The sequence below is a fragment of the Nylanderia fulva genome, unplaced genomic scaffold (assembly GCF_048542155.1).
Source record: "Nylanderia fulva isolate GAGA-0341 unplaced genomic scaffold, ASM4854215v1 Scaffold13, whole genome shotgun sequence".
NCBI classification, from domain to species: domain Eukaryota; kingdom Metazoa; phylum Arthropoda; class Insecta; order Hymenoptera; family Formicidae; genus Nylanderia; species Nylanderia fulva.
In genome coordinates this window covers 4,026,695-4,043,070 of record NW_028189518.1, presented here as the reverse complement: position 1 = coordinate 4,043,070, position 16,376 = coordinate 4,026,695, and the positions used below count along the sequence as shown (strand labels likewise).

General features: G+C 37.1%; 1 protein-coding gene across 4 annotated transcripts in view; it reads left to right on the top strand.

The window, feature by feature from the left end:
- LOC114932416 (rho GTPase-activating protein 20) overlaps positions 1-16,256 on the top strand; it is a 200,133-nt gene extending 183,877 nt beyond the window's left edge. For all 4 annotated transcript variants that reach the window (XM_029304589.2, XM_029304591.2, XM_029304593.2 and 1 more), the window contains 7 exons: positions 8,631-8,813; positions 10,784-10,939; positions 11,157-11,374; positions 11,613-11,739; positions 12,145-12,809; positions 12,904-13,205; positions 13,377-16,256. In XM_029304589.2, the coding sequence (XP_029160422.2) occupies positions 8,631-8,813; positions 10,784-10,939; positions 11,157-11,374; positions 11,613-11,739; positions 12,145-12,809; positions 12,904-13,205; positions 13,377-14,611 (2,886 nt within the window). In that variant the 3' untranslated portion in view covers positions 14,612-16,256. The remainder of the gene's footprint in view (positions 1-8,630; positions 8,814-10,783; positions 10,940-11,156; positions 11,375-11,612; positions 11,740-12,144; positions 12,810-12,903; positions 13,206-13,376) is intronic.
- The last annotated feature ends 120 nt before the right edge of the window (positions 16,257-16,376 follow it).

Genomic DNA, 16,376 nt, shown 5'->3' with positions numbered 1-16,376 from the left:
CAACAACTTAGTTTACTTTTTCAACTAAGAAGTCTAAATTCTTCGTAGTCGAATGATTTCGAAATCACGCGAAGTTGCCAACGCCGCATCCTCGCGGCATGCATCTCCTTCGATTACCTTGGAAACGTGATTGGCCTATCGGCCACGATCTCAGGAATTCTCGTTCTCTCTTGTATATGCGTGATTGCCGCATATGTGCGCCATTGTAGTGGAAAAACGAGTCGCACGGCACTCCCATTCACCAAATTCCTTCCTTTCATCGACGTTGATTCCTCTCGGCTTCTCCGCGCTTTTATACATCCTTCTCTCGTCTCGTTAACCCTCTCGACAAAGATGGTCTTTAACAACGTTACTTTGATATCAATAAAAAGAAATGCGTCCTCAGAAAAAACTTGATATATGTATATAAAAGATTTGCATAATATATAGCCACAATTTTTCACTTCACGTTAAAAAAATATTGAATCTTGGAAAAGACTTATATTACATATAATCATTTATTTTATTTTGTCATTTATTTTTTCTCGAAAAAATAAACCACTTATTATTTTTTATGTGTCCTTTAATGTAACGAGAATAACTTGCAGAGATTGCTAAAGTTAAATCGTTGTTTTTACAATCTCGTAAAATGCTAACGGTAAATTGTTGAATATATTCTTTTATTCAGATTTCACTTCTTTGTACGCATCGTATACATAATCGAGCAGCCGTAATGACCTCTCAGGTTGCAGAGGCTGTCGAAACCTCAATGCATTCCGAAACTATTGAAAGAAACAAATGGCCTAACCGCTTTTTGCGGTTGACCGATCTTACGCACATCTCTGATATTTAGCGAAGTTTCTTGGCAAATTTTCAATAGAAGTGTACGATCAAGAAATTGCAATTCCGCTCACCTAGATGACGGAATTCCGATTACGGAGACGAATCTCTTTGCAGATCCCTGTGCAATGCTGACTCGCGCGATTTAGAGAGAACGATTTCACAATACTTGCTTGAATAACATGAATAAGTTGGAATTATAATTCGTACGTGCCATTTGTACGCGCAATCGAGTGAACGAATATAGAACTTAATGTTAATCTTGTCTAGCTTTTTCCATGCATAATACTCGCGTAAGGTGCAAACTTAAAAATTCTGAAAATTGTTTATCTGGTGTTTACAAACAAGCAGTATAGATTATTCAATAGAAACGTTTAAATGTAGAACGTTTAACAAAATATATTCTACTTATTCATTATTGAGTTCTTTGGTTTAATTTGGTAATAAGTAATTACAGAAAATTGATCGCGAAAAAAAAATGATAAATAATTAATATAATACATATATGTAAATTATATTGTTTAAATCAAACTGGATGTTCAAAAAAAGGCTAGTGTTCAATTTTGTGATATCATTTATACCATATGCATATAAATAACTTCTATCTATGAAAGTTTATCTAAATTGTTGAAGAGATACCTATTTCGATGTATCTCATTAAACACGCGAATGCGAAACTATTCGTGTCCGTCATACAAGCTAACAGGTATGCGAATCTTGTCATCGGAATATATCATGAACTAAGGAGATCGTGTAGAGTCCAAGTCTCTTTTTCGTTCTACGTCACTGAACACAAGTTTGTGCACGCGACAAGTATGGAATCTAAGCCAAGGCTCGATACTAAAAAGTCGCTACTTCGAATATTTCCATCGTATCGCGATACAAGTATCCTTCGAGAATTTCTCAAATATCGTATCGAATGATAGACATATAGAAACGACGTAACACAAGTACAGACAATTATTTTAAAAAATATTCTAACAAATGCTTTTCGTAAATTAACATAAAATTGCGTTTCGTTATCTCTTTATTAAATCGAGAATTAATTTGTAATACTAATAATTTCTGTTTACTTTTTCTAATTAACTCTGTAAAAAAATCCACTTTTATCTTCCCAAAAAATGTTTCGTAAAAATTTTTCCCGAGATAGACTATAGGAACATTTTTGTCATAATTCTCTTTCAAGAGCAAGATAAATTATTTGCATTTCGAATCGATAATAATCGCGGCATATTACATTATCTATATATAATGACTGTCACAATGACACGAAAATTGCAAACGCACGGCTATTATCTTTACGCTACTTTCTTCTAGCTATAGCATAATGAAGCCTTCCGCCTTTCGGCACGAGAAGTCGTTTCGGCTGTCAATGATCGCGCAAAGAAGATCGATTTATCACTGTCATGTTTGCCTTCCCGATAATGCCATCGCAGCTGTCGTCATGTATTGGCACCGTAGCGGCGCGAAAAAGGAAAGTTCGCTAATCTAAATATATAGAAAGAGAGATGTATCCCTCCTACGGCGCATACAATTACGCCGAATCGTGGCAATTTAGAGATAATTCCGGGCAATAAGCAGCGAGATGAAACGATAGCCGATTCAGCGTCATCAAAGAAGCTCCGTAGGATTCATTGAGGGAGGGGACTTTTCTAATGACACGCGAAGACGGCGAAAGGCGAATGTGGGCAGATGACAAGACGTGGAATTATCATCGATCGCGGAATACCGCGAATGCTCATTTCGTAATCCGTTTCGCTAGACTGCGCATATCGCATTCTTCTCCCTTCGTTTGCGATGCTGATGGACTATAGACATATGTCACGAGACTCGTAAAAGTCAACAGACATTATATTTTATTTTTTAAATAATTTATAACTAAAAATAATCCAAAATATAACATTCAATGCACAAATTATATATTTAAAGGCTTGTTGAATTTTAAGTTAAATATGAGACTTGAGCGAGTTGAATTAGAATATTAAATATGTGGAAATTTTGTCCAATTAAAATATCTGAAATGTTGCAAAGTGTTGCAAATACCTGCAATGATATTTGTCCAGAAAATATCTGAACAATTCAAAAAATCTCATTCCGAATGAAACATGATTTTCCTAACCGGTATATCTTCTCCATAAGATCCTATTCTTCATAATTTTCTAATAAAGAAAAAAAGATTAATTCTGTATGTTACATGTATACATATATCCTCTCATGATATATATACTGATCTCCTTGGAACTTATTACGACGAATGTTATCTAATGTTTTGACAGACTATTTGTATTCATACAAATCCAGACTCGAGACGCTTGTTAAGTTAAAAGAATAAAAAGCATCAGGCATCTCTGAAATTTCCGAGCATACTACGCGAGCTTCCTCTCGACATCGACTTGTCAGCGATTTTTCTACCTCGCGCTTCACTTCAGCCTCGGTTCATTTGCATGCACCGATATATCAATTTCTCCCAGGACGAGCGTATCAATATTCCGATCCACGGAGCGGCGAACCTTTGCTTCGTGGCTCCACGTCTAGGCGCGCTGTTCGTGTACGTGCGTGAAACGCTGCCCCAGGAAGCGGGTTTTGTAACGTCGAGACAGGTGTTCTCGACGTTGCGTCACGCCGCAGCAATTTGTCCTGCGTATATATGCATATACGGGGTGTCTCGTGACCAGCACGAGAATCTATTTTTCTTGGCGCAGCGTTTAATCTGACGCATCTATTTATCAACATTTCTGAATTATGTCTAATAAACGCGGCTCTTCAGAAATATTTTTGCTCCTTCTTCATATGGTTGTTTTTTAATACCCTCTTGGTTTTCGATATTGCTCTGCTGATCACTCTTAACTTTGGACATACGATTTTCGTTACGCAAGAATAGAATGCGAATCAATGGAATAAGATTTTGTTTCGTTAAAAAATTGTTACGAGACACCCTATATCGCAGTGCACACGCTCTCGTAATAGCGAGATGCCGATGGAAAAGTTACATTCCGCAAGTGCTCTGCAAGTCTTGCGTCAACCTATATGTGAACCTCTACTTTTAATAAAGTAAGTTTTCAATACAGAAAATAAAAACACTTTGTTTGCAGTTTGTAATAATAATTTAGTTCCCAATCAAAGTCCTGTAAAAAAAAACAGCATTTTGAAAAACTGACTCATTCGACTCTAAATACTGATATTAATCAAGATTTATCAATGATTTTATTTTAAAATCAGATGACAATTATTTTTTAATGCTGCATTTTTTATTAGCTTCAATTATGAATTAAGTCATTGCCATAAAAAAATTTTTTAAAGATTATCAGTATAAATAAAATATAAATGCTGTACTATTATTTACTGTATTTTAAACTTAATTGAAAATTTGTAAGTCAATTTTTGTGTACTTCAAATCTCGATATTAATTTAATTACTAGATTAATTTAGATTAATTCTTCCGCTGTAAAAATTGGTTAAAGTTTTAAAAAATATCCGCTCTTAAGATACAATTTTCGTATAATGTCTCTTTGACATTTTTTTCCGAAATTTCATCACATAAGAACCTTAAGGCTCTTGCACAATGTCAGGCGACAGAGAAAAAAAATAAAAAAAGGAAAATATCCACCAATAGAAGCGAGGAATATCTAGTTCCTTTTCCTTTTGTATTGATTTTTCCGGTTCCTAGGAATTTTGTACGAGGCCCTTTATTGGATCCCCATTTCTACGTGTGGTAGCTCTTAAGTTCAGAAAAATAGCGTGCTTCTGTCACAGTGGAGTTCTGTTCCGTCATTTACCGTTGCACGTGCATATAACGTGCGTCAAGGGAATCCTGCGAGGAAGCTCTGAAAAATTTCGCGCGATATTCCAGACACGTGAGGTATAGCGTACCCTGTTGCCGAGGTAAATAACGCGCCCGAGGTAGTCGTTTCTCGCGAGGTCGCTCTTCGTCAGCGCTAACGGTATATATATATAATTTTTTTTTTTTTTTTAAGTATACCTGTATGCGTCCGAAAAAAGGCGGATACAGGTATGACCAGCCACAATTTATAGAATCGGGTATACGCGTTGCGACGACATTCAAATCGTCCGATGGAGCGTACACATTCATTGACGTCGCGCGTATATAAAGCGAGCAAAAAGGACGGAGCAGCCGGTCGCGTATCCTTAGATCCTCTTCGTCATTATTCAACGCATTCGATATACGCTTTCTCGCCCTCTCGCTCTCTCTCGTGCCTTCGATGACTGATTAAATGATTGATCGTTGGCGGAGAAACGATTATACACTCGGCCGGACAGATCCATCGACCGCGAGCCGGCATAATAAGTGGTGACGAATTAATATTTCGTGTTTGCTGTCGAGAGGAGAGGCAGAAATCGACGATCTATGATACGTGTACGAATAAGAAGAAGACTTTGAGAGCTTGGAAAAAAAAGGAGGAAGATATTTTCAATAAGAAGTATGATATAATTGATCATAGCAGTTTGACGACTCTAAAAGAATCACCGAAAAATGGCGCCAAGAGGATCCTCTTAATTTAAGATGATATTCTTAATTTATTCTTATTTTCAGAAAAAAATATACTAAAATTTAGGGAATTTCTTAAATTAAGAGGATCTTCTTGGCGCTAAGAATACAATTTTTTCGGTGAACTATATGTACAGAGATATGCGTATGATGTGTATGTAACGTTCTCTTAAATTCGTGAATGCTAAATATTTTTTTCTTCTCACGCGAGAAGATTCTCATCGTATACGAAATCTTCTTCCTACCTTTCTTTGGCTCTACATCTGAGCTGTATACGTATTTTGCAAATAGAAAGCTTTTTCAAAGTTCAACACATACGTAAAGACCTGGATATCTCTGAGAACATGTATTTGTTTGGACGAGTGGAGAAAGTTTGAACAGAAGCTAATATGATTATATAGGTGAAAAAAACGCATTGCGTTATCGTATTCTACATTGTTTTTCGAATGAATAATTTTAATGACATTCAGATTTAATCATGTCTATTTGTTTCGAAATGAGATAAGATGTCGAAAAAAATAAAGTCGGGATATTTAGTATTAATCTATAATAATCGATAAGAGTGAAAAAAGTACATTCTTTAACTTAATTATCTAAATATTGATAGCATTGAATGAAGAAGAAGCATCTGATATTAGAAAAAAAGTTATCCGTGCTTCCGGCTGGATCGCCGAAATTACGTGGTTTCCAGAACGAATGAATTATCCTTCCCATCTGTTTCGGTTTCCTTACATTTCTATATCCTTGTCTCGAGTAATTTTGTGATACAATGTTTTTGTATAACCCTTTAATATGCGCAACGGAATCTCGACTCTCGTCGCCTGTGGCATTAATAAAGATCCCTTCGTGGAAGTCGCTTCTTCCCCTCGAAAGAGAAATTCCTCGAATTCTCATAGAAATTCTCGTGCAAGGAATATACGGTTCCTGCAATTTGAACAGTTGACAGCGATCGCACAAATTTATAAGTTTTTGAACGATTAAAGCAGCGAATGTAAATCCTTTCTCAAAATTAATAAATTAATTCAATTTGAAGTTTCCTATAAAACTCGATCGAAATCTGTCTTTGATGATTTATGATCGATTACAGTATGCCTAGAAGCTATGCCGAGCCTACGTTCCGCTAGCAACATAATCTCGACGCGACATGTGGTGAAAGTGTGCGAAAAGGGGAAACGGTGTCGGCACGTAAAAGTACGTGTGGCGGGGATTCGAAACAATGCCGATGGGAAAAGGAACGAAAGGAAACGAGAGAGGCGAGAAAAAATACGCAAAAATTCCCCATCCGCGAATATACACACGGTTGCACGTTCGCGAGAGAAAACGTCGATAACAACTACCTCACCCAAACGTCAAACTATGAAAATTACACGTGAAAGAGAAAACGCCGCGATGATAATGAATAATGTGAAGTGGCGTTTTATCAGAAAATCACACCTAAGAGTGTTCAATAATGCAATAAGTATAAAGAGGCGTGCACTCGGTAAATTCTATTTCCCTCTCGACAAGATCGAGACAATCATCTTTTTCAACCTTCCATTTTCTGTAAAGTAAAACGCGCGAGTTTCTTCTTATTAATACTAGAAATTGTATTATAATCTAGATTAATATGTCAAAAAATTATCTCTTCAAATTTGTCTCTTTCAAACTCTCTTCTATATTCTGGTTTCTCTCCGACTTTCTCCAATTTCGCGTTCTAGTGCTAAATGTTGTTTCGTCACACGTTGCTTAAATTAATATACGGAAATAGCTCATAATATACAGAGGCGAAATATCGCGGATATAACTGCGCATCCTCGAGAAACGTCATCTTGTGATTTTACGAGACGGCGGCGGTGGCGGCGATCGCGTTTGAATTTCGCCAGCGGCGATGTTTTGCGGTAACTGCGAATTAATTCAGAACATGTTTAAGAGCCATCAACGGCCGCCTACTCGTGCACATTTCTTTGAGCGCGCAGTAACTACATGCCACGTTATGATAATTAAGAAACGAATCGGCCATTCATGGCGAGCGACCATCAATCAGGATAATCGAGTGTCACCGACGAATTTTCACAGACCGAATGTCGTATCAGAATGCACAGTGATTGGTTATTAAAGTTAGAATTTGTCCGTATAAGAGATATTCGCAGTAATAATGATCTTATGAAATTAATAATCCGTGTAACAACAACAGATTTTTTATAGATCAGTATACCTATAAAAAAATTATATTTCGATAGTATGATTGATTGTCAAAATTAATAATGTAGGGAATTATTTAAGTTATTGCAGGACACACTGTAAGAAATTACGCGAGATAAATTATATTATTTTGCATATCTTTATATAAACATTTTATGTCAGAAATATTAAAATTCATACAGAGAGAATTTTCTTTTAGAATTTACTTGGAAAATTATGGTAATTGTAGGACAATATGATATCGGATGGATTTTAAAGTTTCTCTGATTAATATTTACCACAATAAAAAATTAATCCAACGTATGTTATATCTCATTGTGATATAGATATTAATGTTTTTGATTGTGGCAAAAATATTAATCCGAGAAACTCTTATAAAATTCTTCCAATATCATTCCCACGATTACCATGATTTTCAAGGTAAATTCTAAAAAAAAATCTCTGTACATATTTTTATTTTTGATATTTTTTTATTGTTCTTAAATATTAAAACAAAATAAAAAATATCACAAATAAATAGAATTACTAGATAAAAGATTGGATCTTTTTTAATTTTTATTCTTATTCAATAGTGTTTATTATTGATATAATAAATGTATATACTATAATTGCAAATCTGCTAAAGCTGTAAATATAATCATCAGCTGTAGATATATAAGTATAATCGTATGTCAAATGACACATTGACAATTTATATAACGCACATGAATAACAATTACCGCGCTCGAGTGCATTTCCGAAATCGCGCTCGATCCGGTCTTGACTTTTCGTTTATTTCCGCGTTTGACGACGATCATCGGAAAGATATTGCATGCGCTGTCTAGCGTAAAATCGATATTAAGAAAAGTCGCGTGACTTCGTCGCGGCGCTTCCTTTTCCTGCTTTCGTAATGGCTTTGGAAACGCCGCGTCTTAAGTGCGGTTTATCGAAAATTATCGGAGAGTTATGCAAAAGCCGGCGATGCAATCGCGGAAAGACGAACGATTCTATCCCTTGAATTTCATTAGATTTCCCAAGAGAGATCGATATGTAACGCGTCGACTTTTCCTTGCTCACGTTTTTGCATATTTTGCATATGAATTTTGTACATGAATTTTACAAATTGTATATTTTATTTGCGCAGGTGCAGAGGCTTGCTGACTACGAGAGGTATTTGGGACAGGAAGCGAGGAGTTTGATAGATAACGAATGCATCGATAGCGGGACAGTTTTACACCGTGGTCAATTAGAAGGTGATCTTCATCGTATCCAAGAATTGTTCCCCGGCGATAATTTACGGTTACACGAGCGAGATGTCGTTACTATGGTAAGAAGAAACTTTTTTATTAATATAAAAATTTAATTTTTGTTTTTTCATAATCTATCCTAATTTCGATCGCATTAATCGCGCAATATTGCATATTTCTACAGATAATTCATAAATAAAATTTAGATTTTTAACAATTGAAAGGAATTGCCATATGATTCAGTTATATACATATAATAATTTGAAACCACATGTTATTTAATTACAAGCTCATATAACAAAAGTAATTGTCTGAATGAGACACATCCTGAGATACATTTTATTATTCGTATCTATATAAAATTCATTTGGCAAATATATAAATGTGAATTCTAATTCTAAATTTTTGTCGGAGAAAAACGATTCAAAATTTCGTTACAAATCGTGATAATGATAAAAATTATCATCTCTCTACGAGGTCTATAATTTGCAAGAGGCATTCCACTCTCCTTCGTAGAAAATACACGAACAACCCAGAGACTGCTAACAAACGGTATTACGCACAATAACGTTGCGATTCAACCTTTCTCACGGTCATTTAGATGCATCTAGTTTTTCTGCGTCCCGTGGAAAGTGCATCGTCTCGCGTGTCGCTAACGTGGCAGTTAGAACGCGTATATGTATACGCACTTCCTTCCCACGTTTGTTAGCGTATATATCATCCGGATGTACAAGCATACCGATAATTTCTCCCTGCCATTCTAACTCGGCCGGCTGCTGCGAAACGGTGAAATTGATCGTTCAATAGAGCACTCGCTTTCTGCATCTATGCGAAAAAGTAGAGGCTGAGAGTAGAAACTGTGTCACCGCGAGAGAGGCTGGATGGAAGCCCCCCGGTTGGATCGACAATAGGATGATATTTATATTATTATGTAGAAAGCGCGTCGTGCTCTTTTCATATAATTCCAGGATACAACGAAAGTTAGTAAGTACTGTAAAAAAAATTTTATATAAAAAATGAAAGATTTTATAAATTTAATTAATAACTGATGAGAGATCTACTTTGATCAATAAATGAGTTATGATTTTTTTTGCTATTTTTCTGAATATACGTAGCATTTTTTTCATTTGTTTATATTGAAATTATAAGATCAATATAATGTAAACTTACACACGTAAAATTATTATGCGGTAAAAATAATATTATTTTACGTCTAAAATTATTTATGACGTTTATGCATTATTATATTCACGCAATCGCATCTAGGCATTTTTATTCCTATTTAAAATATTAGTATCGCTCTCAAAACTTTTAAAACTCTTGGACGATGCACTTTCCAATGTAATGTCATAAGGAATAGCGAATAATTTATTTGATGGGTTGGATGTGTTAGGCCACGGTGTCTGGTCCAGGTTTGACGCGTTATAATAACGCAATACAATGAATCGGGGAGAGAAGGTGGGTGATAGCCGGCGGGATCACCAGAAATGATTTCGTAATCGAAAAGAGTTGAACGAAGAATAGAGGATGTTGAGACACACGTTAGAAAATTTAATAAGCCGGCATATGTTAATCAGCTTGCTCTCGTCTTTAACACATCTTAGAGAGAGAAAGAGAGAATCATCGCTTGCCGACCAAATTTGGTAGTGACATTTTTTTGGGCGTACTGATAATCCTCCGCACGTGTAGCACGTGTGGCATATGTAACATACATGACGCGATTAAATGTGATAGCGAAATTAGTCTAAGCGAAATTCTCCACTCGAGTCATTGCAGGACTTAAGATCTTCTCTAAGATCTTGAGATTAGATTTTTAATCTTGTAATTAGATTTTTCTTTCTTGCCTATCTTCTATTTTCGAGTATATTTTTTTCATATTTTTATTACATGTGCTTATATACAATCTCTTTCTATGATAAAAAATACATTAAAAATGTATATTTAAATGGCAATACATTATTCTGAAGTTTTGTCATTTTTTCCGAAAGTAGCTAATCATGTTATTAATCATAGAAATTTTTATCTAATTCTGCTGTTATTTTGTTTTCAGAAAATGAAGAATATGTTACGTAAAAGGAGTAGTGGTACTCCAGCTAGACTAACGAGAGGACTTTCCCAGAAAACTATAGATTCTCCGGATGGTTCTCCAACTTCAAAATCGCCGACTAGAACTTTTCTCTTGGAAACACCAGTCCAATTTACCACGGTGTGTAAAAAAGATTTTCTTCTCATCACACTTGTATATTAAAAAATATAGATTTTCGTGAATTTCTCAGAGAAAACTATAAAATAAAATAAAATTCTTTTCCTCAAATCTTCAACAAATTTAAACAATTTACTATTTATATCGATATTACAGTTCAAGATTTTGCTCAATTATATAGTCTAAAGATATAAATTTTTAAATTTATTCTAAAAATTAGGGCATGCAGTCTCAGGAGAGGCATCTCTTCCTCTTCACCGATCTCCTGCTGATCGCGAAAGCACGCAGTGGTGGAAACTTTAAGCTGAAGCAGACCGTGAGGATGAGCGAACTCTGGCTTACATCGGGTCACATAGAGGACGTGGCAGAGACCAGCAAATCTGCAGAAACTAGCTTCGTTCTCGGCTGGCCTACTACAAACGTCGTGGCCACTTTTATGTGAGCAAACACTTGATTTTACTTTTCAAAATTGTGCAATACTCCAAACAGATGAAGACAATTTTTCTTTTATTTTGTTATTTTATTTTCTTATATTAATTTGCAAATCAATTTCAATGGTTATTCAAAAGGAGAGTAAATGCTTAATTTTTTTTACTGATTTCCCTGATAAGGGAGACCCCTCTTGCAGACACCCATGCAGACAATCGTTTTATCGCGATTGTATTTATACTTGTAGGACCGCTGCAGCGCGGGATCTTTGGTGGGGACGTCTAAATGATCTCGTGCGGGAGGAGAGTATGAAGGAGCCGCCACATACAAATATTCAAATTGTATACCACGACAACGACACGAACAGCGACTACGTAAGTGCGCCTGCCTTTTCAGACTCGCCTTCGCGCGGTCCATTCTTCGCGCATAGCTCGAATCCGCGGGAATGAATCGTTCGACCTGTATTTTTTCTCCGAGAGAGTTGTCTTTTATTATCGCGGACATCAGAGTCGAGTTTGAGTCACCGTCGCCGCCTATCTACTATCGGGCCACGCATTGTACTCGCATCGTCTTCAGTCACCGTTCATAATTCATTGACATTGTATAGATATAAGCCGCTAGGATCGCAAATGAATTTCCGTTAGATAAACCATGTCTATCGTCCGGTAAACAAGCCTCAACGGGGCCGTAATATGCCATATTATTCATCTCTTTATAGCCTTTCTCTCTGTCGGCGAGAAAAGAATACATATACGTACGTACTATTTTGCATTTTACAGTGTAAGACGATCATGGTCGGCTCCGAGATGACGGCGCAGACCTGCGTGAACATGGCAGTGCCGTTGTGGGATCTTCAAGGACCCTTCCAGTTGTGGGCCCGAACGTTCCCGGACGAGACGCCGTATCCGTTGATAGGACACGAGCGACCATTCGCCGTGAAGATGTCGCGTCTACGACACATGCTGTCGACGGACGAGGGTTTCGATCTGGAGCACATCAACAACAGCGGCGTCGATCTGTGTCATTTTATCCTCAGACCAGTGATGAAGACGCCCGCGAAGAAGAACAACCGGTCAAAAATAACCGGTCTGTTACGGCGCTCGCTGTCGTTGAATCCCAGTCTCTTTGGCGTGAATTTGTCACGGCTGGATGAAAATGGCTTGCCCAAGCCCGTTCTGGTGATGCTGCAGCAGCTGTTCGCGAAGGGCCCGTTCACGCAAGGAATATTCCGCAAATCCGCGAACGTTCGAATTGTCCGAGAGTTGCGAGATCAAATCGAATCCACGGGAGATCTCAGCTGTCTAGAAGACGCGCCGATTATAGCTGTAGCTGCTTTGTTGAAGGAGTTTTTAAGATCTCTACCAGATCCTCTCTTGACTTCGCATCTGTTTCCTCTCTGGATGGAGAGTTTGGACACACCGAGTCCTGTTCAAACTATTAAAAGGTATTATAATAAGGCTATATCCAATAAAATTTATTTAAATATATCGATTTTTTGAAAAATATAAAAGTGAAACTATAACTAAAAAAATTTGCAGCATTCTAGACAGGCTCCCGAAGGCGAATTATACCTTGCTCTCGCATTTAATCTGCGTGCTACATCATGTGGCGAGACGATCAAAACGTAATCTTATGTGCGCCAGTAATCTTGGCGTCTGCTGTGGTCCGAGTTTACTTTGGTCATCGAATCCATCAGTGAATCAGAGCAGATCGATTCCGACAATCACCGAAATGCTGATTCGTCACTGTGAGGATTTATTTGGTGCCGGCGTCACGCAACTCCTCGGAGAAGACACACGTAGCGATAGCGGAGCTGAGGAGAGCACCGATAGCCTTCATTGTAAATATTATAACATTATTATTAAAATCTCAGAATATTATAATGTTAGAGAATATTAAAATGTTAAAATATTACAAAATACTTTATATTGATTTAATTGAATTACTTATTTAATTAAAATGGATTTTGATAAATATCTTCGTATTATTAACAAATTTTTTTATGGTACAGCAGGTGGGATATCCTTGGATAGTCTAGATCTAACGGAAGCACCGCGTAGGGATCCCATGTCCCTGTCAAGAGACTCGGGCTTGACCTTGTCGGATTGCCAGTTATTTATTCCGGAGTCGCCTGTAGGCTCGGAAGACTCTGCTCCGAACGCTCCATCGTCCAATAATTACGATAAGCCTCTTGTGAAGGAGGAAAAGTCCAATGGTAAATCCTACGTTCCGGTGTATAGATGTGGATGGGAAGAGAGGCTCAACGGTTACGCGTCCAGTAGCCATAATGTTACGAATAGCACGGAACATAACTTTCGAGAGGAAAAGGCTAACGCGTGTTACTCCAATCCACCCCAATCGTCCAATTTTCAGCGGCAGGACTGGCTACGGGCACAGCTTAAAAGAACACCTAGAACGAACAAACTGGATGAACACGAGCATCGAAAAGAAAGATTCGGTGATAAAGATATGTACGATAGAGAATACCTCAGACAGGACGCGATGAAGGAAAACGTAGAGAATTGTAAGACTTATCGGAGGCAGTTGAACGTAACCTACGATATATTATCGGAAGATTACGACAGTAAGAGCTCGCAGCAGGATATTCGAAGCGCCGAACGAGTATCGATTCACGACTCGGAGCAGGATCTGACAAATGGCAACGATACGCTCCGGTCGGACAACGATCGCTACGAATTAATTAAGAAGAAAGAGCGCTTCAGCGAGTTTAAGAAAGTCGAGTCCTCGGAGGTCCAATATGTAAGTCTGGAATCACCGATGACGGAGAAAGAACGTCGTCGACAAGCCCGTGATTGCGAATTGTATGACGACTACGTGAGAGTGAAGGCGATGTACATGAAAGCGCTAAAATACCGTAACAATAAAGACTCGAACGGCGAGTCGGACGGCAAAATTAATTATTGCGAGGACAGAAGTCGATCGACCGAAGTTTACGTGACTACGGATACGAACGATTCGTACAAGGGTGTGATGATCGACAATCTGAGTGAAGACGAACAGGAGGAAAGGACGTCGTGGCCGGATACACCGCCGCCTTTGCCGCCGAGGCTCAGGCATTTGCCGCCAGTGCACATGAACCTCGAGGACAGGCACAAAGCGGCCGGTAGATCCAGGTCTCTGCCGCCACCACCTCCCTATCGACCGCCGCCACAACCTCGCGCCCCTATCACCACGAGGCATCTAGGATTCGGTAGATCCGTCGTTGACGATGAGAGTTACGTCTGAGTACAGAAAACGACAAATCTGTGCTACCTCGCAATCGTCATCGAAGACTCCCTCCCTTCCTCCTCTCTCCCCTTTCCATTATCATTTATCACTCAACATGTATAATGTTTAAGTCGTGGACCCGCTCTACGACGGCTGAACCTAGTCCAAAACCGAAACACATACATGCGTAGTACCGAGAACAATGAAAAAGTCGTGGCGTTTGAAAGCGCGTTATCGCGATTTTTCTATAAGAGCGACGAGTACTTAACTTCGTCCTCCTTTGATCAAACTTAGAAATAACGAGACGAATGAAATAAATTCGACACGTGAGACAGTAAAGTGGAATTCGCTGTCTACTTGTGACCGCCGACGATAGATCTTGGCCCGTATTCTCGTCGTACTTTCAGCATCTTCATTCGATTTTCATTTAATTTCTGCTTTAACATAATTTTTTTGTATAAACAGACAAAAAAATATTTTAGTTTAAATGATCATATTGAAGGCTAAAATGCTATACTGTGTCAAATCGAGGATCCGGGCCTGTTATTCAGTGATTCAGGGTGCTTCCACGAGCGTTAGTTCATACTATTAATAGACTTAATATTTGCGTATTTAGGTAGCTAACTAAGCAATAGATTAACGGATAATGTTAGCGCCAAGACGATACTATGAGTAATTTTTTCTTACGTAAATAATCCTTGTAAAAAGATTGTCTACAAACGCATCGAGAAAGTTTTGTGGGAATACAATCTGATGTTGCCTATTAATAATACATTAATAGATACAACAGTCGATATATATGTAACATTTTCTGTAATATGTTTTATAACGTCTTAACCAGCGGAGAATGTTTTATTCTTGTAAATGGATTTTAACAGATGTATTCTCCAAATCGAAATGTACTTTTCTATCGATATTATCGATATGTGACGTGTTTATATATTTTAAGTTTATAAAATGTTAGAGGACCAGTCGCGGGAATAGTTACATTGATATAAATTGCGTGTAAGAATTTGAGAAAATAAATTTATAAAGAGACTTGTTAAATATTTTACTCGCGTAACTGGTATCAATTTGAAGCTGACTTTAAATTTACGAGAGTCGTCTTTTTCGGCGCTTTCTCTCTTTTTTTCGCTTTCTTATCTTTTTTTTTTTAATTGGCTCTGTAAGCAGTGTGTTCGTAGTTGTATTTTAACAAAATCTCATTTTATAATGGAATTATCAGCTTTTTGAGATATATTTTTTTCCACACATGTGTTCACACAAAATCTGTTATATTATATCTTATTTCGCTTACTTCGAGCAAAAACGACTCTTCCCCATAAACAATAATAATAACGACAACAATAACAATATTTCGTTTCTGACAATCGTAATATGATTTGCAAATATAAGCCATTGTGCGTGTATAGTGCGATTATGTTAGCAGATATAGATTACTACAAGAAACTTTGAAGTGTTACTACATGATCAGCCTTCTCGTTTTTTGTATATATTAAATTGTAAAACTGTCATCTTTCTTTTATATCGTTAAACTTATGATATAATGTATAACATCCATGAGGTATGTATACTTATCTAAATTATATATGTTATGCTATAAAAAAAGCAAATATATATATATATATACATATATATATATATTTCGTATTTTATACACTTACGAGTTTTTTCAATTACACAACCCATTTCCTTTCATTATTCAGAAGTAATTTTTTCCAAGAGGATTTTATTTTTAAATCAATTTTATAAAAAAAATTAGTGTCAAAAATTGTTCTTTGCT